General features: G+C 45.2%; 1 protein-coding gene across 3 annotated transcripts in view; it reads left to right on the top strand.

The window, feature by feature from the left end:
* The window catches only part of exoc6 (exocyst complex component 6), a gene marked incomplete at its 5' end in the record, with an annotated part of 51,157 nt that overhangs the window by 17,273 nt on the left and 6,345 nt on the right, over positions 1-27,539 (top strand). For 2 of the 3 annotated variants that reach the window (XM_079756978.1, XM_079756979.1), the window contains 19 exons: positions 2,675-2,722; positions 2,930-3,020; positions 4,194-4,239; positions 5,884-5,937; positions 6,043-6,193; positions 6,337-6,483; positions 8,266-8,334; positions 8,483-8,566; positions 9,651-9,697; positions 9,812-9,932; positions 12,643-12,714; positions 12,823-12,920; positions 13,387-13,492; positions 15,465-15,574; positions 16,648-16,759; positions 17,338-17,472; positions 17,670-17,849; positions 23,340-23,481; positions 25,745-25,818. In XM_079756978.1, coding sequence (XP_079613104.1) covers positions 2,675-2,722; positions 2,930-3,020; positions 4,194-4,239; positions 5,884-5,937; positions 6,043-6,193; positions 6,337-6,483; positions 8,266-8,334; positions 8,483-8,566; positions 9,651-9,697; positions 9,812-9,932; positions 12,643-12,714; positions 12,823-12,920; positions 13,387-13,492; positions 15,465-15,574; positions 16,648-16,759; positions 17,338-17,472; positions 17,670-17,849; positions 23,340-23,481; positions 25,745-25,818 — 1,887 coding nt within the window. The remainder of the gene's footprint in view (positions 1-2,674; positions 2,723-2,929; positions 3,021-4,193; positions 4,240-5,883; positions 5,938-6,042; positions 6,194-6,336; positions 6,484-8,265; positions 8,335-8,482; positions 8,567-9,650; positions 9,698-9,811; positions 9,933-12,642; positions 12,715-12,822; positions 12,921-13,386; positions 13,493-15,464; positions 15,575-16,647; positions 16,760-17,337; positions 17,473-17,669; positions 17,850-23,339; positions 23,482-25,744; positions 25,819-27,539) is intronic. The other variant, XM_079756980.1, reaches the window with a different exon arrangement.

Consider the following 27,539-nt stretch of genomic DNA (forward strand, 5'->3'; position numbering starts at 1 on the left):
GACATAAGGGAGGGGAGGTACATAAGGGAGGGGAGGAGGAGGTACATAAGGGAGAGGAGGTAGAGGGACATAAGGGAGGGGAGGTAGAGGGACATAAGGGAGGGAAGGTAGAGGGACATAAGGGCGGGGAAGTACATAAGGGAGGGGAGGAGGAGGCACATAAAAGAGAGGAGGTAGAGGGACATAAGGGACAGGAGGTAGAGGGGCATAAGGGAGGGGAGGTAGAGGGACATAAGGGAGGGGAGGTACATAAGGGAGGAGAGGTAGAGGTACATAAGGGAGGGAAGGTAGAGGGACATAAGGGACAGGAGGTAGAGGGACATAAGGGGGGAAGGTAGAGGGACATAAGGGAGGGGAGGTACATAAAGGAGGAGAGGTAGAGGTACATAAGGGAGGGAAGGTAGAGGGACATAAGGGACAGGAGGTAGAGGGACATAAGGGAGGGGAGGTAGAGGGACATAAGGGAGGGAAGGTAGAGTGACATAATAGAGGGGAGGTACATAAGGGAGGAGAGGTAGAGGTACATAAGGGAGAGGAGGAAGAGAAAATAAGGGAGGGGAGGTAGAGGTACATAAGGGAGGGGAGGTAGAGGGACATAAGGGAGGGGAGGTAGAGGTACATAAGGGAGGGGAGGTAGAGCGACAGGAGGTAGAGGGACATAAGGGAGGGAAGGAAGAGGGACATAAGGGAGGGGAGGTAGAGGTACATAAGGGAGGGGAGGTAGAGGGACATAAGGGAGGGGAGGTAGAGGTACATAAGGGAGGGGAGGTAGAGCGACAGGAGGTAGAGGAACATAAGGCCTAATAGAGACATAATAGAGGGGAGGTACATAAGGGAGGAGAGGTAGAGGTACATAAGGGAGAGGAGGAAGAGGGAAATAAGGGAGGGGAGGTAGAGGTACATAAGGGAGGGGAGGTAGAGGGACATAAGGGAGGGGAGGAAGAGGGACATAAGGGAGGGGAGGTAGAGGTACATAAGGGAGGGGAGGTAGAGGGACATAAGGGAGGGGAGGTAGAGCGACAGGAGGTAGAGGAGGTAGAGCGACAGGCGGTAGAGGTACATAAGGGAGGGGAGGTAGAGGTACATAAGGGAGGGGAGGTAGAGGGACATAAGGGAGGGGAGGTAGAGGGACATAAGGGAGGGGAGGTAGAGGTACATAAGGGAGGGGAGGTAGAGGGACATAAGGGAGGGGAGGTAGAGCTACAGGAGGTAGAGGTACATAAGGGAGGGGAAGTAGAGGTACATAAGGGAGGGGAGGTAGAGGGACATAAGGCACAGGAGGTAGAGGTACATAAGGGAGGGGAGGTAGAGGGACAGGAGGTAGAGGAACATAAGGGAGGGGAGGTAGAGCGACAGGAGGTAGAGGTACATAAGGGAGGGGAGGTAGTGGTACATAAGGGAGGGGAGGTAGAGGGACATAAGGGAGGGGAGGTAGAGGTACATAAGGGAGGGGAGGTAGAGGGATAGGAGGTAGAGGTACATAAGGGAGGGGAGGTAGAGCGACAGGAGGTAGAGGTACATAAGGGAGGGGAGGTAGAGGGACATAAGGGAGGGGAGGTAGAGGGACATAAGGGAGGGGAGGTAGAGGTACATAAGGGAGGGGAGGTAGAGGGACATAAGGGAGGGGAGGTAGAGGGACATAAGGGAGGGGAGGTAGAGGGACATAAGGGAGGGGAGGTACATAAAGGAGAAGAGGTAGAGGTACATAAGGGAGGGAAGGTAGAGGGACATAAGGGACAGGAGGTAGAGGGACATAAGGGAGGGAAGGTAGAGGGACATAAGGGAGGGAAGGTAGAGGGACATAAGGGAGGGGAGGTAGAGGTACATAAGGGAGGGGAGGTAGAGGTACATAAGGGAGGGAAGGTAGAGGTACATAAGGGACAGGAGGTAGAGGTACATAAGGGAGGGGAGGTAGAGGGACATAAGGGACAGGAGGTAAAGGGACATAAGGGAGGGGAGGTAGAGCGACAGGAGGTAGAGGGACATAAGGGACAGGAGGTAGAGGTACATAAGGGAGGGGAGGTAGAGGTACATAAGGGAGGGGAGGTAGAGGGACAGGAGGTAGAGGTACATAAGGGAGGGTGATAGACCAAAGACCTATTCAACACTATCACAGTGATCAAAGTCATTGTTTACGGCAGAGCTGACATCTAGAATCTCTACAGGCTATTCTCTGCGCTTTTAAAAAGAACAATTCAAGGACCCTTTGGCAATTGCAGTCTTTTACAGGTGGACCATTGATGCTTATTTTCATGCAGGCTGTAAGCCCCCAAGTTGTTTTTTTTAAGGCGGCAGGCGTATGTTGCTTAGGTGGCCACCTAAGCTGTACAATGCTGTGGGAAACCCTGGACTGACCTTTTAGAAGAAGTAGTAGAAATGTGCGGGTAACGTTACAATTCAAGTCAATCGTTATCCCATACTATATGTTACTTATTACATGTCTTACAAATGTAGACATTTTGGTCTTGTCTTGCATGCAACTGCAATATTGGGAACATGATTTGATTGATGTCCCATGCACCTATGGAATGGGAAACATCAGGACAAGAAGTTTTATTCTGATATTCATGAAACTGAAGGGCTGTATTTAAGGCCATGTCATTGAAGCATTGATGAAAGCAAGAGTGATTAAAAGGTCAGCTATCTCATTAAAAGACTGCTTTTCTTTCTTTAGGGCCAAGTGACGGACACTAATCGGAGATTACAGGAGGCTGGAAAAGAGGTACACAAACACAATATCCCAGGCCCCCCAACTATCCTCTTCCTCGTTTGTTCACGGGGGCAATTACCCTCCACGCATGGTTGTGTGTTCTGCCTCCTGTGTGGCCCTCTTGCTTTCCCCCTCGTCTCTGTTGTTTCCGACACCCTTTCCTCTGCTGCACTGGTCCCTATTGTTCCAGGACAGACGAGCGTTGTGTCTGTTCCACAGGTGACAGCCCGCACAGAGGAGGTGGTCTGCTGTCGGCTCCAGCAGAGGAACATGGCCACCACGGTGGAGAGGCTGCAGCTCTGCCTCCCAGGTAGGAGCCCTGAGCGCTGGGGGGAAACCTGGCTCCTTGACGTACGGGTGAACGGTTATCTTGAGTTCACAAAGGCAGTGCAAGTAATACAGTTAGCATAATCCCTCAGAATCTCTAAGTATTTAACAGTCAGTATTCTACAGAAGATATTGTCAGTTTGTGCTGAGCACCCTGTGAACGTTGCAGTGATGAAGCCTCTATGTCTAGGGCGGCACATCACTGACAAAAGTCGCAAGCAAAAATGACTTTGCGCGTTTGCACAACTAACGCATCCGTGCACAAAAAAATATTTTTGCGAGCCCTTGTACTGCACTCGTGAGAGCAATACTAAAGCCTGTAAGTAGAATATATTCATTGAGTGTACAGGAAGTGAAGCAGTACCAATCAGACGCCCCTGCACCCATCCATATACCAGGACATTTAAACACTGTAGTGACTGTTACGTAGGTGGTAAGTGTAGTGATGAGGTAGCAATTGTCTAAGTCTAATAAAAGTCTTGTAAATCAGTTCTGTCGCTGTATATCTGTATTTATATATCATAGTAAAAGCTTAATAGACACAAGCTCCCTTCATGAGGACTTCCCACTGCAGCATCTCAGGAATCAGAGGGATCAACGTCTAAATGTGATACCAATCGGTACCAATCACGTTTAGGGATGCAATATCCAATCATATCATGGATACAATGGCCAATCATATCATGGATACAGTGGCCAATCATATCATGTTTACAGTTTGGTGCTGCTTCACTTTACATGCGCGTTCAATGAATTGTTTCTTCCTCATAGGCTTTACTATATCTATCATGACCAGAGAAATACTGCGTGCGAGTGCAGTACAAGTGCTCGGAGTAATGTTTTTTGTGCCGTGTATGTTAGGGAGGAGGAAGTCATTTGGCAGACATGTCTCCGTCTCTGTGTCTCTGGACGGTACATCAGCTGCCTTGAGCTGAAGGTAGCGGTTTGGCCACACCAGTCCTTCCCTCCATTGCCCAGACTAAACCACCGGTTTCCTTGTTGCACGTTAGCTTCTTCACCAGTGTGATGCATTGTGGGTAAAATCCCACGGAGTCCTGCAGTATGTGTAAAGTCCCTTCTCTATGTACATGAATTCTAAATATTGATTTTGGCTGTAGCTTACGGCAACAGATATATCTGCTTTCTTATTTTACAGTTCTGGAAATGTACAGTAAACTAAAGGAGCAGCTGCAGACTAAAAGGTACCCTTCACATGTTGTTGTTTACCGTGCATCAGACTGATCAGTCTTACTGTTGGTTTCTCTTTCTCACATGTTGTTGTTTACCCTGGGTCAGACTGATCAGTCTCACTGTTGGTTTCTCTTTCTCACATGTTGTTGTTTACGTCAGACTGATCAGTCTTACGGTTGGTTTCTCTTTCACATCATGTTGTTTACCCTGCGTCGGACTTATCAGTCTTACTGTTGGTTTCTCTTTCTCACATGTTGTTGTTTACACTGGGTCAGACTGATCAGTCTTACTGTTGGTTTCTCTTTCTCACATGTTGTTGTTTACGTCAGACTGATCAGTCTTACGGTTAGTTTCTCTTTCACATCATGTTGTTTACCCTGCGTCAGACTGATCAGTCTTACTGTTGGTTTCTCTTTCACATCATGTTGTTTACGCTGCGTCAGACTGATCAGTCTTAATGTTGGTTTCTCTCTTTCACATGTTTTGACCCAAAGCCTGACATACTGTGTATCTGATTTAAAATCAAATATTTGTTATCTTGTCGTCCACTCTAAAGCATTCAGCCCACCTGACTGCCTCGTAGGGCCGCTTGTACTTCCCCCTGACCCTGTGGAGTTCACGACCGACGCTGTTGGGCTCATACTTACACATAGATCTGTCATCATGGGCTACAAGTCCACATAGGACGGGACACTAATGACCCTCCCTTGTTCATCACAGACTACCAGGGCCCCCATAAAGGAGCAGGCTATTCACTGGGGGGACAATTGACCCTCAGTGTGCCCTTGTTAACGGCAGAGCCCCTTACCACGGCCCCCCCAAGGCTCACCGCCAAGGCATAAGACGTGTATGTGTGTATGTGTGCGGGGCCTGCATGCATGTGTGTGTTTGTGTTTGTGTGCCTGCATGTGTTTGTGTTTGTGCGCCTGCATGTGTGTGTGTGTGCGTCTGTTTGTGTGTGTGCGCTTGAATACGTGTGTGTGCGTGTGCATCCTCTTTAACAATGCATATTTCTTCATATCCGTTCCATATCCCTGCCTATATGCCGACGGAAGTGATGGCCGCTCTGCGTGCTCCGCGAGGCCGGCTCTGAGAGCGTGGCTGTAGACCTCTGTATGATCATCATGAAGCCACCTTCTGTTCAAGTGTATCCAGCTCGCTTTATACTCATTGACCGACCAATTAGATAGCTCAACTGGCTGTCCATGGTTTTAATGATGGGAGTTGTGGCCGTTGACCGGGGGCTGAACCCGGGATGATGCGTGCCCCGTTTCAAAGGCCCACAATGCCTCAATTCACCAACCTAAGTTGTTGTTTTTTGTGTGAGTAAAACAGTGAGGTTAGGAGGTTGATTCCAGGAAAAGATCTTTAAAGGCCAGGATTCATTGTTCTGATGAAAAGGTGAGGCCATTAGTGGAGAACCAGCGGGACTGGGGGCCGGACGTCTTACCCAGCAGAGAGACCGGCTCTCTGCCCCAGAGGACCGGCTCTCTCCCCGAGTTTTGTCTTAACCTCTGGGGGGAAAGGGTCAGGGGGGGGTCATAAATATACGGCCTGTTAAGCCCTTTGACACTGTACCTGTGATAAAGGGCTACGCTAATAAAACAAAATGGAATGAACTGAATGGGATTTGTCATGTCCGTGTGTCACTTCAGATACTATGCTGCATTAAAGACCATGGAGCAGCTAGAGAATGTCTATATCCCCAGGTATGATCACTAACATCTGGACAGCCATTCTTCTATCATATGGATACAGTCAGCCTGCTCTGTTTGAGAAGTTCAACCTATGAAGAGATGTATTATGTGACCCAGGGTGGGCCAGTACCGCTTCTGTCAGATCATGGCGGAGAACCTGCCCCGGCTCAGAGACCAGATCAAGGAGATTTCCATGTCCGACCTCAAGGACTTCCTGGAGAGTATCCGGAAACACTCTGACAAGGTCGGGGAGGCGGCCATGAAGCAGGTAGGTCCAGGAGGACGCTATGGGAGGACCAACACCGCAGAGGAAGACCTTCAGATGGTCTCTGCTATGGAGGGGCATCTTTCAATGTGTGTGTGTGTGTGTGTGTGCGTGCGTGTGCGCGTGTGTGTGTGTGTGTGTGTCAGGCCCAGCAGCACAGGACCTTCAACAGTGCGGTGGCCAGGCAGGCGAGTGCGGGCCCCTACAGCAGGCCCCTGTTCACCCTGAATGGGCGGGGCCAGGAGGCGCTCAACGGGCAGGCACTGGACGACATGGTGGAGGAGGAGGAGGAGGTGTGTGTCTGTGGGCTCATGGTGAAGGAGGAGGAGGAGTTGTGTGTCTGTGGTCATGGTGGAGGAGAACGGCGAGGAGGAGGTGTGTGTCTGTGTGGTCATGGAGGAGAAGGAGGTGTGTGTCCGGTCATGGTGGAGAAGGAGGAGGAGGGGGTGTGTCTGGTGGAGGAGGAGGAGGAGGTGTGTGTCTGTGTGGTCGTGGAGGAGGAGGAGGTGGAGGTGTTTTTCTGTGTGCTCATGCTTCATGAAGCAGCTTGTTCTCCTGATTCAGCCCAGCTGTAGCTTCTCAGATTGACAGTGGCAGTTGTGGAGCTAGGAAGCTTATTTGTTATCTGTATATATTTTTTTTTAAGTGTCAGAATGGGCGGCTGGCTTCGCCTTCCTCCTATTGACTTCCATTGTAAAAAATAATATTTTAAATTAGAATATTTTAAAAAGTTTAACTATTTAATAAATGTTAATGGTAGCGCATGATTCCAAGCATATCTTGACATTTTTAAATTGGACGGGAGACTCTACATTAAGAATTGTGGAAGGAGATAGGTCCCAAAGTTTGTAGAGAATAAAAAAAAAGAAAGAAAGAAAAAAAGAATAAAGCCTAAGAAGAACAATAGGTGAGTGCTGCAGCCAGCACTCACCTAAATAGGAAATGTAAATTAAATGAGGTCTTGGTCGCTAGGTGAATCCATTCTGAGACTCCACGGTTGAGGAAATGTGAAGTTAAAACTAGCTAGAGCAGGTTGACCTCACACGCTCTCCAGGGCTAATGGAAGTCACTAGACCAGGAACCGGTTCATTCTTAAAGTACAAAACATACGGAAAATCTGGGTCAATTGTATAAGTATAAAAGTATAAAGAGCAAAATGGAATGTTTAAAAACAAAATTTAGTTATTAAGTAAATAACTGACGTCTTCAGGAAGACTTCCATTACAAAATCTCATTTTTAAAGTTTAATATTTTAGTATACAATATGTAAAATATTTTAGTATACAATATGTAAAATATTTTAAGTGCGCGATTCCAAGACAAAATTACATTTTTTAGTTGTATTTCAGTCTAGGTGAAAGATGGTGGGAGGAGTCAGGTCAATAATAAAAAGCAATAAAGCATAATAAAGAGTAGATAATGAGCAGTGCTTAATAAAGCATAATAAAGAGTAGATAATGAGCAATGCTTAATAAAGCATAATAAAGATTAGATAATGAGCAGTGCTTAATAAAGTACAATAAAGAGTAGATAATGAGCAGTGCTTAATAAAGCATAATAAAGAGGAGATAATCAGCAGTGCTTAATAAAGCATAATAAAGAGTAGATAATGAGCAGTGCTTAATAAAGCATAATAAAGAGGAGATAATCAGCAGTGCTTAAAAAAGCACAATAAAGAGGAGATAATGAGCAGTGCTTAAAAAAGCATAATAAAGAGGTGATAATGACCAGTGCTTAATAAAACATAATTAGATCATTAGCTGTGCTCTGTCTAGCAGCCCTCTGCTTATCGTCATCAGGAGATGTACAGACGAGAGCTTCTGAAGGACTCCCAGTGCCACACCATAACTAGTCTCGGCGTGCTGAGCAATCATTGTAAAACACATTTTAAATCCTAATTTGTATCACCACGGGTCTGTTTCTGTAGAGTTTCTGTTTTCGGGTTTACTATCCGTGATTGGTTGGGCTTCCTGTGTCCCAGACTTCCCTGATGGACCAGACCATAACGGTATAAGGTGTCTGCAGGGGACACCAGGGAGGATGATGGTGTCTGTGTTTCATGTGTCCGTCTGCAGGTCCTTACAGCACAGGACCTGGTGGACTTCTCCCCGGTCTACAGGTGTCTGCACATCTACACCATCCTGGTGGGTCCCAGTCTCATTGTTCACTCCAGACTCTAGGGCACCATCAGCTCTTTATGGACACCTTATTCTGGTGACACACATGCTCTGCTCATCGTCCACCGCATGAGAACACACACCTTAACACTACACCCCCTCCTTGTGTCGGCAGGGCGACCGAGAAACCTTTGAGAACTACTACAGGAAACAGAGGAAAAAACAGGCCAGGCTGGTTCTGCAGCCGCAGGCCAACATGGTGAGTGCAGGCTCCCCTCCATCAGTCCTGAACGCTGTGTTTGGGGGTCTGGTCTGGTGGACCAGTCCCATCCCAGCAGCCTTGACCACACATTTGGAACATTACCATATGAGTCTCTGTGGTGTGGGGTCACATGCAGCTCTGATTCATCATCATACATAGCCCAATACTGTGGGCTAGGGGTGGGAAAAATAATCGATTCTTTGATGCATTGCGATTCTCTCTAGAATGATTCCGTCTGGATGCAGATAAATTAATAATCCAAATTATTTTTATATATTTTTTTATTTGTTCGCCTGCTGCAACATTCTGTTCGCCAGAGAGGGATAATTTTAGTTATTTTAAAATTATTTAATTTATCTTCAGTGTGTATTGGCCAATCTGATTTGTCTTGACACGATTGCGATTCAGCCTACACATAGCATGCATGCAAACTCACAGCCAGACACAAGAACTCCTTCTAATTCAAGAGCAGCTTTTTCTTTAATGACATAGAAAAGAAAGATTAGAAAGAAAAGAAATCTGAAACCTGTTTTTTTACATACTTCCATATTGCATTGTTCATAGAAAGTAATATTTGTGACAAAAGCTTTTTCTCTAATAAAATATTACATAAGTTAATTCATCTGTTGATGCCTTTAATGATCATCACAAAAGTAGGAAGTGATTAGCAAACTCTGAGTAGCCAACTTAGATGTATATATATATTTTTGAAAATCACGCATGGAAATTACATCAAAAGGAATTGTTGCATCGAGATGCATGGATAATCGTTTTAGAATCGAATCGTTGACCTCATAATCGGAATCAAATCGAATCGTGAGGTGCCATGAGATTCCCAGCCCTACTGTGGGCTATGTTGAGCAATATAAATTCTAGTACAGCAAATTTAAAACTGAGACTGAAATTTAAAACTGAAAATTGTAAGATTGATTGATTGAACAAAATCAGAAAAAATGTATGGCCTGAAATATAATTCATTGTTGTACATTTTTGTTTATTTTATTGTCTCTTTTTGAGTTATTTGGATCCAAACCTTTGTGTGTGTGTGTGTGTGTGTGTGTGTGTGTGTGTGTGTTTCCAGCATGAGACGGTGGAGGGCTACACGAGATACTTTAACCAGATAGTGGGGTAAGCTGGTTCTCTGCTCCTATGTATCTCTACATTTATTCATTCAGTAGAGTTCTAGTCTGACCTCCGGCCCACTCTGGTGTCTGTCTGTCTGTCTGTGCGTGTGTGTGTCAGGTTCTTCGTGGTTGAAGACCACATCCTCCACGCCACACAGGGCCTGGTGACCCGGGCATTCACAGAGGAGCTGTGGAACATGGCTCTGTCAAAGATCATCGCTGTGCTGCGAACACACTCTGTAAGCAGCCCTGACACACACCCCCATACACATCCTACAGCATACACTCTGTAAGCAGCCCTGACACACACCCCCATACACATCCTACAGCATACACTCTGTAAGCAGCCCTGACACACACCCCCATACACATCCTACAGCATACACTCTGTAAGCAGCCCTGACACATACCCCCATACACATGCTACAGCACACTCTGTAAACAGACCTACACACACCCTCACGCACATGCTACAGCAGGGGCATGGGCCATCAATGCGTGAGGAATAAACCCTGATAAGTTTATTCATTTTGAGTTGTTATACAGCAGAGGTGTTCCGTTATTGAATAGTGATGCACACCTAGACCAATCAGGATGAAGATTTAACAAGGATGTTTTATGATGAGACTTGCTGTGCACCACAGCATTGTGGAATCATTGATTCCGGTTGGTCAATTGGTTGTTTTGAACAGTACCAAATCAATGTTTTACAAATCCAACATGAACCACAAGTGTAAAATCTAAATCAACTAGTGTTTCCTTGACAATGGCAAAACAATAAGCTCAATGCCCGCTTTAGCACAAGCAAGGATTTGAAGAGTACTTTGATAACAGTAGAATAGGTCAATAAAAAAACACCACTTAAATCGTTCAAAGTAACTAATATGTAATGATGGATGGTATATGTGGTATTCAGGACCCCCAGGGCGTCACGTCAGGGGAAGGTAATATACGCAGGGTGGTGATTCAGCCCAGTCCAGCCCTGGCTCCTGACCACCACCGAAGAACATCACACTACGAAGACATGGAAAACAAACCTCTAGTACGATTACAGCTGAAGGCTGTAGTCGTACTAGATGTGATTGAATGCAAATGGCAGAGAGACTGCTCACAGTTCATTAAGATAATGGGGCTCTGGTGAGCCTCTGTTTAGCCTATGGTAACCATCCTCCATTCACAGGAACAGTTAGCAAGGAGAACACATTCAGAGCTCACACACACACACACACACACACACACACACACACATTCACACACACACACACACACACACACACACACTCGGCACACATTGAGGACAAGCAAAAGGTCAGTGGGTCTTAATGAGGGACAGATTGCAACAATAACAGCAGATTAAGCCTGCATATTCCTCACCACTGGGCTCCAGTCAGTTGTTAATCAGACCAGGGATTATGCTAACAGCCCCCAGACAGTTGCACAGCCTGGGGTAAGGTGTTTCACAAAGGCCCGGCCTCAACCTCCCAGTTGACCTCAGCTCCTAGCCCTGTCAGTGTCCACCAGCTCCCTAGAGAACCCCCATCACTCCTCTGTTTGTGTAGCACATCTCCCCTGAGCACCATGATGCTCCCAGAACCAGGACCTGAGTCAGGGTTACAACAACTAATGCATGCAGAAAGCAAACAACTGAACAAATAATTAAACTACAAAATGTGTTTCCTGCAGAAAATGCGGTGCGTGCTGTAGGGCAAAGTGAGTTTGAAAATATATTTTAGTAAAGCCACATTGTTTAAGACGTAAAGAAATGTTGAATTGTTCAAATCTTTTCACTGGATTTAAGCCATCCAGTGAGTTCAAAAGTTTAAATGGAGTAACCAATGTAAACATGCAAATAATTTAAAAAGATGTTAAATTGTTGGAAATACAATTTGAATACATTTGAGTTAAAATATAGAATAGCTGATCTTTTCTCGATACCATGACGAGAATTGATGCATTGTTACTATTTAGCTTCTACCGGAAGTACACCGGATATTTAGCAAGCACCTTGTCTCTAGCCATATAAACCGGGGTCCCCACAGACAAAAGCCCAATATAACAATCATATTTAAACCATTAACCATTGACCTCCATTGTACAAAATAATGTTTTAAAAATAGAACACCTAAAAAAAAGAAAAAAAAGAATGGTAGCAGGCAATTCCAAGCTAATATGAACATTTTAAAAGTGGAATGGAGTCTCTAGATGACAAATCTTGGAAGGAGTAGGGTCTCAAAATGTGTAGAGAATAAAAAAGAAAGAAAGAAAGAAAGAAAGCCTAAGAAGAGCAATAGTTGAGCACTGCACGCAGCACTCACCTAATTCTATAATTACAAATATGGATATGCTAAATATGAAAATAGCAATGTAACATTGCTATTTTAGAACATAGTAAGAATGCTAGGCACACTGCTATACAAAATAGTAAGAATGCTAGGCCCATTGCTCAACCCGAGCTCCGGCAGTGGGTCCATGGTGTGAGGAGAAGCCGTTGCCATCTTAATGACAAAGCAAAGCATAATAGGGCTTATCCCCTCACTGCTCTGCAGGGCCACAGGCACTCAGACCCCGCTAAACCCCTTTCACCTAGGGGGGGGCGGGGGGGGGGAGGTTGTGTTTGTGTGTGTGTGTGTGTGTGTGTGTGTGTGTGTGTGTGTGTGTGTGTGTGTGTGACACTGCCTTATGAAGCTAGATGAATGGTGTTAACACTGGGTTTCTCTCCAGTCCTACTGAACTGTGATGAAGCTAGATGAATGGTATTAACACTGGTTTTCTCTCCAGTCCTACTGAACTGTGATGAAGCTAGATGAATGGTATTAACACTGGTTTTCTCTCCAGTCCTACTGAACTGTGATGAAGCTAGATGAATGGTATTAACACTGGTTTTCTCTCCAGTCCTACTGAACTGTAATGAAGCTAGATGAATGGTATTAACACAGATTTTCTCTCCAGTCCTACTGTGACGACCCAGACCTGGTGCTGGAGCTGAAGAACCTCATCGTGATCTTTGCAGACACTCTGCAGGTGATCAAGGCAGCAATATGAATGTATAGAGTACAAACCAAGTCCAAGGTGGCTGCAGCTCATAAAGATGCGCTACAACACATTACAATGAAAGCTGTGTGTTTCCAGGGGTACGGCTTCCCTGTGAACCGCCTCTTCGACCTGCTGTTTGAGATCAGAGACCAGTACAACGAGACCCTGCTGAAGAAGTGGTCCCTGGTGTTCCGGTGAGTTCTGGGGGAGGTTGGGCGGGGTCAGGAGGTTTCCCTGTACATACTACTGGGTTATTGAGTTTGTTCATGTCTTCTCATATTTATGTCCTGTTTATACATGTGGACATTAATACAGTTATATAAATGTGTGTGTGTCTACACAATACATTAACATTTGACATTTAGGGCATCTAGCAGACGCTTTTATCCGAAGCGACTTACAATTTGTAAGTCGCTTTGTACATTTGTCAGAATAAAGAGAAACAACAATATATTGCTTTCTGTACAGTCAGGATGTTCATAGAAACAAGTGGCAAGCACTAACAATCTCTGGGGTTAGTAACCCATTCCCCGTCTACAACAGAGATAGCTAGGATAAGAGGCTACACAACTTAGTACTATAGATAGAAGCCAAGAGTCCCGGTTGAACCCTCGTTCTGCTCTAAGCGTCTCCCCTGTGTACATGGTCGGTCCCCCTCAGAGAGATCTTCGAGCTGGACAACTACAGCCCCATCCCCGTGGAGACGGAGGAGGAGTACAAGCTGGTCGTCAGCCGCTTCCCTTTTCACGACGCAGAAATAGAAAAGGTTGGCAGTCTCAATGTCTTTGTCACCAAAACACACACACACACACACACACACACACACAGAGCAGGGATGCAAACAACTAGCATTTCGGCGAATGTAACTTTTCTGACTTAACTTTGGGTGACTGGACGTACGCCAAAGAGAGGGCAGATGCTGAAGCTTGCCAGCGCGTAGTTAACATCGGGCAACCAAGAGGCAGGCGAGGGCAGTCATTCACACAAGAAACGTGTTTTTGATGTATTTTAAGGGAGTGTATTATGTAGAAATACAACGTGATAGTTCTTAGTATCCAGGGGCTCTCCATATAGAGACCTATACAGGACCTACTCTCTCTGTATATAGACCTATACAGGACCTATGCTCTCTTAATAGAGCGCATAGGTCTATTCAGAGAGCATACAGTCATACAGACCTATGCTCTCTGAATAGAGTCCTATACAGGACCTATGCTCTCTTAATAGAGCACATAGGTCTATTCAGAGAGCATACAGGCATACAGACCTATGCTCTCTGAATAGAGACCTAAACAGGACCTATGCTCTCTTAATAGAGCACATAGGTCTATTCAGAGAGCATACAGGCATACAGACCTATGCTCTCTGAATAGAGACCTATACAGGACCTATGCTCTCTTAATAGAGCACATAGGTCTATTCAGAGAGCATACAGGCATACAGACCTATGCTCTCTGAATAGAGACCTATATGGAGAGCATACAGGTCCACAAACAATCAGGAAGTGCGACTCAGAGCCTGTCTGCTTTGCAAGGCAGAGAGGTATTCTCGTTTCTACAAGTGCAACTTAAAACTTAGTGTGAGTCTTCACGTAGTGAAGACTGCTCTATAAATTCTGTCATACTCTTTCAAAAACTGCATCTAACCGCTAATAAGCCATTTGATTTATCGCACGGCTAATACATGGCTAAGAAAGATATGGCTGATGATTGAAAGGTCCTTAGCTATCAGCCTGTGAGGTATGGATCAGAGGCTTGACCCCCTGTTGATGGGTGGTCCTTCTGCTGGGGACCCCGGCCCCTCTCAGCGGCAGTCCCCCAGGGCTCTAAGGCTGACCCAGCGTAGGCTTTATCCTAATCGGTTTAAACTAAAGTTAGTTAACAATTGGACCAGGTCATTATAGTCTCAGCAATAGCAATAATAAGGAATTAATACTATACACAACGAATACAAAAAAAAAGAAAGATGAGAGTTGAGAGTAAACACTTGTTTTATTCAGTGTTGTCATGGGGGTAAAGATGTCACCGGTCCATTGGTAGAGTACTCACCTTTTTGACAGTAGTTCTCACTAGTTACAATATTAACTCATCGTATACGATACATTTTTTTAGGTTGCAGATTCACGTGGAACAGATGAATAGAAAGCCTTAGTTTCTAAATGCCTTGTGTAAAGACAGACATAGAGTGAGGAGTTAGGAGACGGGGATCAGGGCCGTTCATAATTAGGGTTATCAAGTTGCCTGATTTTACTTTGCTGTCTTTATCCCCTTCATGTGTTTAATTACACACAGCTTTTAAACGCCGCACTGCCATGAAGTCATGAACAGCTGAAGGTGTTGATAAACCATTACGGGGCGGCAGTAGCGGCAGTAGCTCAGGAGGTAGAGCGGGTTGGCTGTTTAACCTGAAGGTTGCTGGTGCGATCCCCGGTAGAGTGTAGAGTTGACGATGGTTATAAAGATAAATCGATATAGAAAAATATATTTAAGTGTCCACTGTGGTCTAATCAGTGAGATGAACTTCAGACCATTCTGAAAAACGGATATACTTCATATATATTATATATTAACACTTTAAATACATGAATTCAATAGTTTGACGTTATCCATGGGCCTTCCACTAGCACAAACATTACAGTGATGAAGCCACAAGCAACACATGTTAAGTACAACCTGTGTGTGTGTGTGTGTGTGTGTGTGTGTGTGTGTGTGTGTGTGTGTGTGTGTGTGTGTGCGCAGCAGGACTTTCCTAAGAAGCTGCCCATGTCTCAGTCTGTGCCTCAGATCTACACCCAGGTCAAGGAGTTCATCTACGCCAGCCTTAAGTTCTCTGAATCGCTGCATCGCAGGTAGGACAAATGGTGTGTGTGTGACCACAGGGCACAGGAACGCATGGGCACAGATGCATACGCAAGCAAACAGGAGCAGTCACTCCATTGACTACTTCTGTTCAAGGCTCTGATTATATCATGATCGCTGTCTGTTTTACGTATTGACCATTCATCTCGATAGCAGTCAGTGCTACAAGCCAATGTTTCCTTCTTCTGCAGTACGTTAATATTGGTGCCTTTTGATAACAAATGGTGGGAATTTTTACTATTAATAATTTTGTTTTGATACCAACTTGAGCAAACGCTCATATTCACTGGCTATTCAAGGTTGAGGGTTAAATCAAAATGATTGTATTGGTCTGATTTTTCTCTCAGTATTTCTGGCTTTGTCATGTCCTTTATTTGTCAAGTGTCTGATGTAAAGCATTTACGTGACAGACCATTATTTGCCCCACCTTCTGGGCTCTTTAGAGCTTGGTTAAAACGCAGACAACAAGGGGCTGGAGGAACCTTTAATCTCTTGGAGTGTAGCTCCTAGGGCTAAAAGTTATGGATCATTCTGGTTGAAACGCGGCTCAAGAAAACCTGTGGCCATATACTTATGCAAAGGCGTGCATGCAGGCCTTATGCTTATACCCTCCCGCATATGCTGCACACATCGACATACATCACATGTGGTTACAACATTCTGTGGGCGCTCACTAACAGAAGAAGCAGATGTTAAACATCTGGGGGTGTGATGATTCAGCATGTTTACTTTCACAGCCATTTGCAAAGGTGTGCAAGAGAGAATTTAGCATGTAGCACGTCCAAAGAGTAAGTGGCTCCTTCAGAAAATAGACTGGAACTCCCTTCTCAACGGCCCTGCGTACACAAGCCTTTTGACTCTCAGTGAGATGGCGACGCAAAGAGAACAGTTGAACAAGAGATGTTTACGTTGATGCTTTCTATACGTTTACAACCGGCCAGGGGGGAGATCCCGTACGCTCATACATAACCAGGTTTTAGTACAACACCGTCCTTACTGAACCTGGTTTAAACGTCTGGGAGGCTTATCCATGTTTGTATTCAATCTCTCTCCTCCCGTTCAGCTCTACGGAGATAGATGACATGCTACGGAAGTCTACCAATCTGTTGCTGACCAGAACACTCAGTGGCTGTTTGCAGAACCTCATTAAGAAACCGCACATCGGACTGACTGAGGTAGGACACCCCCACGGCTCCTTCTGCTACCAAACACTGGTTTGACCTTGCTGTCCTTTGGTTAGCATCCATCCTTACTCCTTTTATTTATTTGTATTAATTTGTTTATTTATTATGAATTTAGTGAAAAGCTGAAAACATGAAACATTTAAAACATGACACAGATGAGGTTTGGTGGAGCTTCTCCACGTGGAGAACATGAAACAATAGGAATGATCCATCGTCAGAGTCTGGGCTACAACACTGAGCAACCGCGCCTTCTGTCCTCTAAACGCTTAACCTCTGAGACAAATCCCAAATGATCATTCAATATCAATTCATGTCCTACTAAGTCATAAAATAACACATATGGAGTTAATATAGATTAATATCAGCCTCTTATTGATTCTCCAGTGTCCAGATAAGGCTATGAATGACCTAGATGGCTTCCTGCTAGAGGAGGCCATCAACGTTCATTGTAAAATAACAAAACACTTTATTGAGATGTTTGCCGCCTCCGGATGGTTGGTAGCTAGTGATGTGTTGAAGACCTTGAATGTGTGCGGTGTCCTCACCTCCTCCGGTCCACCATGTCTCAGCTGGTCCAGATCATCATCAACACCACCCACCTGGAGCAAGCCTGCAGGTACCTGGAGGACTTCATCACCAACATCACCACAGTGTCCCCAGAGGCCGTGCACACCACCCGGCTGTACGGCCTGTCTACCTTCAAGGTACCACACTCCCCACACATTGAGGCTAGCAGGCTAACCACATCCGCTAGCGGCCAGTGGAGCTCCCCTGTCCTCTCAGTCCCCGATAACTCTCCCAAAATGACTCCGGGTTGTTCTCCTTCGGGCCCCAGCGGGTTTGCGCCTGTACTTGTGGCCCGTGTAGGACTGTGGGTCTGAGCCTCTGTTTGTGGCTGCAGGACGCGCGCCACGCCGCCGAGGGGGAGATCTACACCAAGCTGAACCAGAAGATCGACGAGTTCATCCAGCTGGCGGACTACGAGTGGTGCATGGCCGAGTCCGACGGCCGCGCCTCCGGCTACCTCATGGACCTCATCAACTTCCTGCGCTCCACCTTCCAGGTGTTCACCCATCTGCCGGTAGGTCACCCCTCCTCCTGTGGATGACACGTGATCCAACAACGCAGCCCACTGTGCTGTTTCCTCCAGATGGTTCTACTGACTGTGGCTCCCAAACTGGAAAGACGGGTTTAACGGCTGCAGACAAGAATGATGGATAGGAACTTGTTTGAGATATTTAGGCTCATTTAAATATTCTCCTCTTAATGATGCATTTATCTTTAGAAACTATCTTGTCACTTTTACTCTCTAGTTGCTTCTTATAAAAAAACCTAACTCGCTTATAACTTCTGTTTCTTATGTGGTCGATAAAAGATAAGGAGCTCTATAGATATTGGTTATGGTCATTTTGTATTCCTATTATAATCAACAGTTTAATAGTTGTGTAAGTTAATTGCAATATGTTTCAATTGTAGATCCCATTTAAGGGTAGATGATAATTTTATTTTAAAGGGGACATATTATGAAAACAAAACTTTTCCTGGGATTTGGGGTGTTGTTTTGGGTCTCTGGTGCTCCCACACACATACAAACTTTAAAAAAAGTCTGTACATGATTTTTTGAGTGAGATATGCATTTCTGAAGTACCCCGCCTACAGTTACCAAACGAGCGAGTCAGTTTCAGAGCCCCCTCCTACGTAGGAAGGGGGCACATTTGAATATTACCTCCCACTTCCCTACTCCCCTCCAATCAGAGCATAGCTAAGATTTTGTGGACCAGCGGACGAGGAGCTCCGGCGGGATACTCGGCTGAAGCTCAGCTCCGGGAGTACAATCCCTTTCTCCCCTCCGATGCTGCCGGTGGCTGACCAGAGGAGGAGACATGGAGAAGAAAGGGATTGTACTCCCCGAGCTGAGCTGCCGGACTGCCGCCGAGCTACCACCGCCGGACTTTTCAGCTCCAGGAGGACACCCGCCGGAGCTTCCGTACTGCGGCCGAAGCTTCGGCGGCAGATCGGCAGCTCCGGCGCGGGGAGCTCGACAGCAGTTCAGCATCCTTGCTCCCGGAGTTCAATCCCTTCCTCCTCCATGTTGCCGTACATGGACTTTGGAGAGTCAAGGCCAAAGTTCCTTTCCCCCAATTCTTCTCAACCATGGCCGAGATATCCCCCACTACGAGTCTTTACTTGTTGTGGAAGTGCCAGAGACGTCAGACGCAGTCTTTATGATTCATAATATCATCCGAGGCGCACAAAGCTTTTGGCCGTGATATTAGATATAATATTATGTAAATACCCATATATTATATTATTATATTATATTATATTATATTATATTATACTATATTATATTATATAGATATAGAGCTCCAGGGGTCCGTAAACGGCAACAATTCCTTCTCCTCCATGCTGTTGTTCAGTCTGACAGCTCATTGGTGAATGGGCAGCAGCTCATTTTGCATTAAAGATACAGGCACCAGAAACAGTGCATTCTGAAGACACTAAAACAGAGGGGAATAGCGGTAAGCGGTAAAAAGATGGAACTCAAATACTATGTTTACTTGTTGTGAAAACGCCATAATATGTCTCCTTTAAGAGTAGATAATAATGAGAATAATCTAGACCTGAATCACAAAGCAAACTGCCACAGAGTTTCTGAACAAGTCCATGAAAAGAACACAACCCATTGATGAGGCACTCAGAGCAGGAGAGTATTGGCTGGTACTCCTCTAGAGGCGTCTGGACCGGCGGTGGTCAGTGTGTTGGATGTGATCGGGACATGAGAGATAGGGTCGGAGAGAAGAGCATGCTTAGGCAGAGCCAATCACCTCGTCACCCTGTTCCCCCAAAAAATGCATGCCTTCTGTAATGTTTCCAGCTGTTCCTACCCCACCTTCTCCTCTTCTTATCCTTTGCTAAACACTAACCAAACCGTCCAATCAAACCGTAGCCACGTAAGCTTATCCAAACCGCTGGCTCTGATTGGCTCAAAGTGCCCACGTCATTTGGCACCATTTTGAACTGGTCATGAACATTACATGTTTATTACCACCCCCGCAGTGAAATCGTTTTCTTCTTAAGATCTATACAAATGATTTTGCAACTTCCATTAGCAACAAGCGCTGCTTTTACTTGATTTCTGTTATGATTTCTCATTTGATTTACTAAACGATGGATTCCTAGCTATGCATGACAGACCTGAATATTACATCCTCTTGTCTATTTATTTCCACACTTGTTTTCTTCTCCTCCTCCTCCTCCTCCCTCCCCCCTTGGATCTTATGTTTTGTTTATATTGGTTGTGTGGGGGGTTTCCCTGTCCAGAGTAACAACAATGACCATGCGTCTATGTCGGTGAGTACCCTGCCTGGCCTCGTCACGCTGCTACAGCCCACTCAGACCCAGGGAGCATGCTTCTACCGCCCTAGTCCTCTAGACGTCATCCTGAACTCTGTCTCACTCCATCACTCAGGCGTCTGTCTCAGGGCGCTGTTCGGAGGGTAGGCGGGGGGGGGGGGGGGGGGGGGGGGGGGGGGGGGGGGGGGGGGGGGGGGTGTTCGCCTGGACCAATCAGGAGCAGATACACATTCAAAAAGCCACGTTGCGCTCTGTTGTAGGTTCCTGATACAATACTTCTGGATGTTTTTTTACCAAACTTGTTCGGTAGCAGAATCCATAGACTCTAGAATACCTTAGAAGACCCCAGTCCTACCGGGAGATGTGATGTTGGTTAGCCATTAAGCCCTTTCATTATATACCCTCAAGTGACATCACATGTGGAAAGGTCCACCCAGATGCATGATGGGTAGCAGCCTTGCCCAATCAGCTCAGCTTTTTTCTGTGTATTTGATGAAAACCAGCCCTCCCTGGTTGAACACCACCTAATCATTGGAACCCACAATACACTTTCTGGACTGATATTGGTAACACCTCATGTCGCTAATGAAATGGTTTACTTACCAATACTTCCTTCTCCGGTGGCCCACGCTTCAGTGGTCTACTAATAGTGGCTTCAAATGATAAAGTAAATCAAATCATTGGTGTGGAAGCACTCGCATGCAGTATGTGCATGCAAGCCCTTTGAGACTGTAATGGTGATTAAGGGCTATACAAATAAAATGTAATTTAATTGAATTGAATTGAATGTGGGTGATGGCTGGTTTAATCAGCCTTACCAGGCCGAGTCTGATTGGACTCTGAGGCTGCACACCATCGAGTAATTGGTGTGCACAGGTTACACGAACCATCTCCACACACAGTCAGGGAGAGATCTCCTGGATGGCCATTGTAGCAAAGTCCATTACCACACTCCACCCTGGTGACTTTTCTGTGCTTCTCCAAACATAAAGGACTCAGGGTGGTGGGGTTGATTCTGGTGTATTGCATAGATGATAATGAACATGACAAGGGTGCTCCACTGCCATCCAGGAGATATCCCTGAGTGTATGTGCTGATGGCTGGTTAGGGTTAGCACACTAACTCAATGTGCAGCAGGTGCGCAGCCTCACCCAGCCCAAGAGTCCAGTCAGACTCGGCCAGGTGAGGCTGCTGAAACCAGCCATCATCCACACATCATTGCAGTTTTAGTTGGCTGACGAGATGAAATGTTAAACCCCAGTTGATCGTCTCCGTGCGTGAGCTGGTGCCGCCGGTGTGAACTAAACGTAATCCCGGCCCTCACCGTTCAGACCTGTCGCCTCTCTCCTCCCACTCCGCAACTCCATGTGACCGTCCTCTGGACTGTTCCGCAACGGTCTGATATGTGTTAGTTAAAAATCTAAAATCAGTAAAGGTGCAATAATAAAATAAATCAGATTTGTGCTTGAAGTAACTCAAGGCGGCTGCTTATATTACCTATATTATGTGTTATTAGGAGTGTTATATTGCATATTATATGCTGAAAAATGCTGAACTAGGTTTTAGTGTTAGGGTTAGGAATAGTGCTATCAACTATCAATGCCATAAGACAACTTTGATTAAAAATCTCTGATTTTGACAGTGAACATTATGAGTGCATACAATTTTTCAAATTCAACGTTGGATGATTTTTATTCCATTGCTTCCATGTGGCCGTAGGCGTGTACCAGGGATGAGTGTAGACCAGGCCCACTTTTGCTTTTGTTGTTATTATTATTGTTTTTTCCAACATTAGTACTTACTGAAAAAACTGGTTAATATTGCCTTTACATGTAAACCACGTGTTTAAGAAGATGGTCAAACTACCAAAGTCAAACATAGGAAAAATATACATCTTAAAGCTACACTATGCAGAAACGTGCTCTAGAATAGAGGATAACTGTAAAGGCTCCAGGGACCTAGGTGAATATCTCTGCAGCAGGTTCAACGATATTAACCTAGATCCCGTTTAGAGGACACCTTTAAAGAGAAGTCTTATCTTCGGTTGAACAATGACCATCTGTCTGGCCTCCTGTCCATGTTCCCATTGGCTGGGTTTGTTGAGAGGATTATATTAAGATGTATTCAAACAACTCTAGAACTGTTTCTGTGCCTGGTGAATCATAATTTCTGTGTTAACACTCATCTCATCAGATTCACCTCTGTCCACCCTTTACCTCCACACACCTTTCAGAAATATGAATTACCAACAGAGTTTGGGTTGTAATATATTGTCTACCATATCATGCCCGGATTTGACCGTTTCTGCACGTCTTGGTCTCAATGTTGTCAGTGGTGGTCTCTGTCTGTGTTTCTGTTGCAAGTCCAACTTAACATGAGTACTATTACTGCATACCACTCACCTCACATGCTCACACGATGATCTCCCTGAAGTGAGCTCCATGCTGAGGCCACTGCAGCATGCTCTGGAGGGGATGGGCCTTGGGTCAAGCTTGGAAGTCTGAACGTGTGTGTGTAGTGCAGGAGGAGGGTGTAAAAGGCTCTGGGCCCTGTAGTGGGATCACGTATTCCTCTGATGTGCACCGTTGGGGCGTCTGACTTACAGCAGCCCATCCTGAGCTCGTCACCCTGTGACCGCAGACCCTGGAAGGGGAAGTTTAACACTAAAACACACATTCACACTTCTGTGTTTGTGCAGGGTTTTGTATTTCTTAGAATATCTAACGTCATTTTTTTCTGAAATACTAAACAGACTTGCTTGTTTCTGATGTAATGTCGCCTGATACCGTATTTTCTGTGAATAAAGCAACATTGAACTATTTAAACAATTTGGTGACTTTTTCACACCAGCATTGGGGCTACAAGTCTTCGGGTGGCAAGATATTTAAAAAGATATGACTTATACTACGAAGCATCTTATTTGTGGGAATTTGGAACATGCAACCCCATTTTACCGCGCCTGCATCTTATAGATGTCGCTTTATTAAAAAAGAATACGGTACATTGAAACCTTTTGACTCATAAATTATAGTTTCCAGTGTAATTAAAAGGATAGGGATTACTTCAAGTGAAAAAGTAAAATTCATAATCAGATTTTTTTAATCTGAAGAAATTGCTGCTATCCATGTTCCCGCTGTGCTTCACCTGCCTGTTTCTAAACTCCCTGCTCATTGTCCCTCTCTTCCCTGCTCCCTGCTGCTCCTCCCCCCCCCAGGGTAAGGTGGCCCAAACCGCCTGCATGTCCGCCTGCAAGCACCTGTCCACCTCGCTGCTGCAGATGTTGATGGACAGCGAGCTGAAGCAGATCAGCATGGGGGCCGTCCAGCAGTTCAACCTGGACGTCATCCAGTGTGAACGTGAGTGGGTCTGCATGTGGTGCATCTCCACATCCACCGAGATGGAGGCATGAGTCAACATAGTTTGGCTAGGACTTGAACAGGAGAGAATTAAGGTGAATCTAATGCTGACTAGTGGTTCAAACTGAAGGCAGTTACCAATGGAGATCAACATAAAGCAACTTCAACCGAATGAATGACCCAGATGAACGAATGACCTTGCATTTAACTCCGCCAGGCCAGGATTCTCCCATTTGTTTGCTGATTCAAAAGTTATAAATATAATTAACTACTTTGTTCTGTTGAAAAAAAGTTTTTCAGTTTATTTGTATTTATTTTAATAAAAAATAGCATAATGCAAAAAAGGCTGGTTTAAAATCCAATCTTTTTCTGGTCCGCCGAATAGTTGTGAAGGTTGTCCACTGCTCCGGCCTTAGGTGGCGTCCAGTTGCTGCACGTCTCTCATTAGAACCAATGATGTACACTCGCTTAAAACAGTATCTCATCATGGGCGTGGGTTGTTACCATGGGGATTACACCGCCTACTCTTCTGAGAACTCTTCTGAGAAAATCCCTTTTTTATGTTGTAGTGCTCGAATTTAAACTGAAACGGGGATTAATTTACACTTTAGGAAAGTCTGAACCTCAACCATTTCTTTGTCTTCTATCTTACCTTCTGACTCACCGGTTCTCACTCACACACACACACACACACACAAACACACACACACACACACACACACACACACACACACACACACACACGGGCCTGGTTTAAAGTGGTTCCATCTTATGTTTGACGTATTGCATGACACAACGTCGGCCAATGACTTCTGGGTGAACCTCTTCTGGTATGTGAAGAGCTGCTGTGACAGACAGACGGACCGACCCTCTCAAACTAATGTATCATGTTGGCCCACACAAGGAATACTCTGGGTGACTTCACTCTGGGGTTGTCAACAGCTGCATTCTTCTTCAAGAAGAAATGATGCAGCATGGTTTAGTGTTAAAAATAAGTCATTTTTTCTCCGTTAGTGGCGGTGAAATATTTCAGAATAGAATTAAAGTCTGTTTGGAATTAACATTGCAAATGAACATTTAGCTGCTGGTGATATAAAGAATGGGTCCTTATCCTGGTGACTCCAGCTAGTGCAGATGATTGTCTCACCAGTCTGGGCCGGTTGAACAGATTTCACACAGGAAGGATGCCTGGTCGTTGGTGATAATCCAACTCGTCCTTGTTAGCATGGTGGTATTTGGGTTCAATAGAAGATCTATTGATGTTATCAAGATATCATCAAGATATGTACAAGCCTGAGAATGAGGGCTTCTTTAAAGACGGAGAGCTACTTCACTACCATTAAAGGTGTAATATGTAATATGATGGATGGATTCTTCTTACTAGACAGCCTCTGTTACAAGTGTATCCATCCTGAATACATAGCCTTCAGGACAATCTTGGGGAAGCGACAGGTGCACTGCTGGGTGGCACTGCTGGCTAGCAGTGTTAACACTGCAAGCTTGCAGTTGTTAGCTTGTGTCTGTTAGCTTGTGGCAGGCTTTCAGTGAGGGCAAGCAGAGAACATGAAATGACATGTAGAAATGTTGAGCATACCACTGCTGAGTAGTTGGCAGTGTCAATTCTTATGAAAAGCCAATTTTCCATTGTACGGTGTCTCAAGCAGAAAGATATGTCTCAATAGCAGGCATGTGGTTGGTGCATGTCTGTGAACACCTCCTTGGTGATCCTCCCTGAAGCTCTCTGCAGGCAGGAGATACTGGTATGCGGGTGCACGTGTGTTCATGTGTAAGTGTGCTGGGTCAGCTGGAGTTTAATAGAGGGATGATTATCCCAAGGAAGCTTGGTGGGGTTTGTTTTAGCGTTCTGTGTGTTGGAACTTTAAAGCTGTTACAGCTTTGTACCCTAATATGTTGAAGCAGTAGTAACAGAATCAAATAGATTGTAGTACTTTTTCCCTCATTTGCTTTATATATATAGCTAATTATATATAAAGAACAATCGATTTTCAGGAGAAACTTGCTCAATTTTTGTATTTTTCGTGTTCTGAATAAAAAGTTTGCTGATATTGTACCAATTTCCAAATGGATAAGGGTCCCTGTAATATTTCTAAAATGTATATTAAAATCTAACTCAGACAGTTTTGGAATGGGAATTAAGTTTCATATGAATCCCTCCACAATGCGGGGAATATATGTTAGCAGTAGTATATTGTCTTCATGCTAATTTAACGTTTAGTAAAGGTGTTTTGTGTTTGTTTTGCAGTGTTTGCGAGCTCGGAGCCGGTCCCTGGTTTCCAAGGAGACACTCTCCAACTGGCCTTTATTGACCTGAGACAGGTAATGGCTACTTCTCATCTCTTATCAGGCATACTTTAAGACATTTGGCTTGCTTTCAGGCAACATGACACCACAATCTCTTCATCTGGGTGTCCTGAATGTCATTGACTGCAGTACGTTTTAGTGTTGTCCCTTAAAGACGAGGTGTGTTCGGCTCCACTCAGGTTATAATAAAAAGCACTCATTTGAATCACATTCCCAGAGAAAACGTTGCTCTTTAAACCTCACTTTAGGCCCTGTTCATCAAAAGTGCAGTTGATGTTCTCTTACCAAGTGCTCCACATACTCAATTCTTTTAGAGAGAATTAGAGCCTTCATTAAAGCTGGGGTAGGCCGTTTAGAGGAACCTCTCCTTCAGCCCTCCCTCTGTTGCCCCTCCCCCAGAACACATGCCTAGCTCGCTAGTTTTAGCTACAGGTCTGCTAGCCTTGTGGAAGACTCCGGTGATAGGTAACGAGTCTCTGCTGGCAGTCGGGTAGCTAGGTAGACAGACGGGTAGCTAGGTAGACAGACGAGTAGGCCATCAGATTGGTACAGGCTTGTTACACAGTCCTTCGACAGTCACGGATACCCGATGTTTCTGTTTTTGTCTAAGCATTTCATGTATGTATTGCTGTCGGAATATAAACAGAATCTCAACAAATATGACAACAAAAATGCATCGAAAATATTTTGCCTTTAAGAGGGAGTGTGAACTAGGCCTGACAATCAGTCCTGGCTCTCCCCCTCTCGTTCAATATCTCTAAACCCTCACCCTAGTCTCTACACCCTCACCCTAGTCTCTACACCCTCACCCTAGTTTCTAAACCCTCACCCTAGTCTCTAAACCCTCGCACTAGTCTCTAAACCCTCGCACTAAGCCTGAGATTCAGTCCTGGCTCTCCCACTCTCGTTCAGATCCCAAAACCCTCACTTGTACCTTTTCACCTTTCCCCTCTCCTTAACGTCTCCGTTCCCACTTGCCCTCCAGGACCTTCCAGAACGAATGGCTGCGGCTGCTATCTCCCCACTCACCTAACGTTACACACTCTTCTCCTTCTCTCCCCCGCTCCTTCTGAAGCGCGCAAACACACACACACACACACACACACACACACAGCGTCCTGGTGGCTCAATGGTAAATGGCTGCTGCCTTGGTATGTGAAGTGTTGATGGGGACTTGAAGTTCTGTTGACCTGCTAAGCTGAGCCTGGGGTTTGGTTCTGTATCAACAAGTCCAGGTCATGTAGAGGTTGTTTCACTGTAATACGCCCACAGATCTGCATGCACATCATCTTTAAACAATTGTCAGACCTTAGTGAAAAACACTAATGCAGAAACGTGGTCCCCCATGGTTATTTGGGTTAGTAGGTGTGCATTCATTCTGAGTGTGTGTCTGAACTAAATTGATCCCATGAAAGATAGAGCATTGTTAGTCCCACCAACACAGGAGCCACAGTTAATCTCGGCCTTGGGATAAATAAGGGGTCAGCAGAAATCAGTAGGTGGAGGTTAGCCAGAGATCCCCCTAATGTGGCCATACGTACTCTTTGGAGCTGGGGTTCCTTCACCTTAATGTGGCCATAAGTACTCTGTAGAGTTGAGGTTCCTTCACCTTAATGTGACAATAAGTACTCTGTAGAGTTGAGGTTCCTTCACCTTAATGTGGCCATAAGTACTCTGTAGAGTTGAGGTTCCTTCACCTTAATGTGGCCATAAGTACTCTGTAGAGTTGAGGTGTC

The sequence above is a fragment of the Pollachius pollachius genome (genome assembly GCF_949987615.1).
Source record: "Pollachius pollachius genome assembly, chromosome: 19".
Classification (NCBI taxonomy): Eukaryota; Metazoa; Chordata; class Actinopteri; order Gadiformes; family Gadidae; genus Pollachius; species Pollachius pollachius.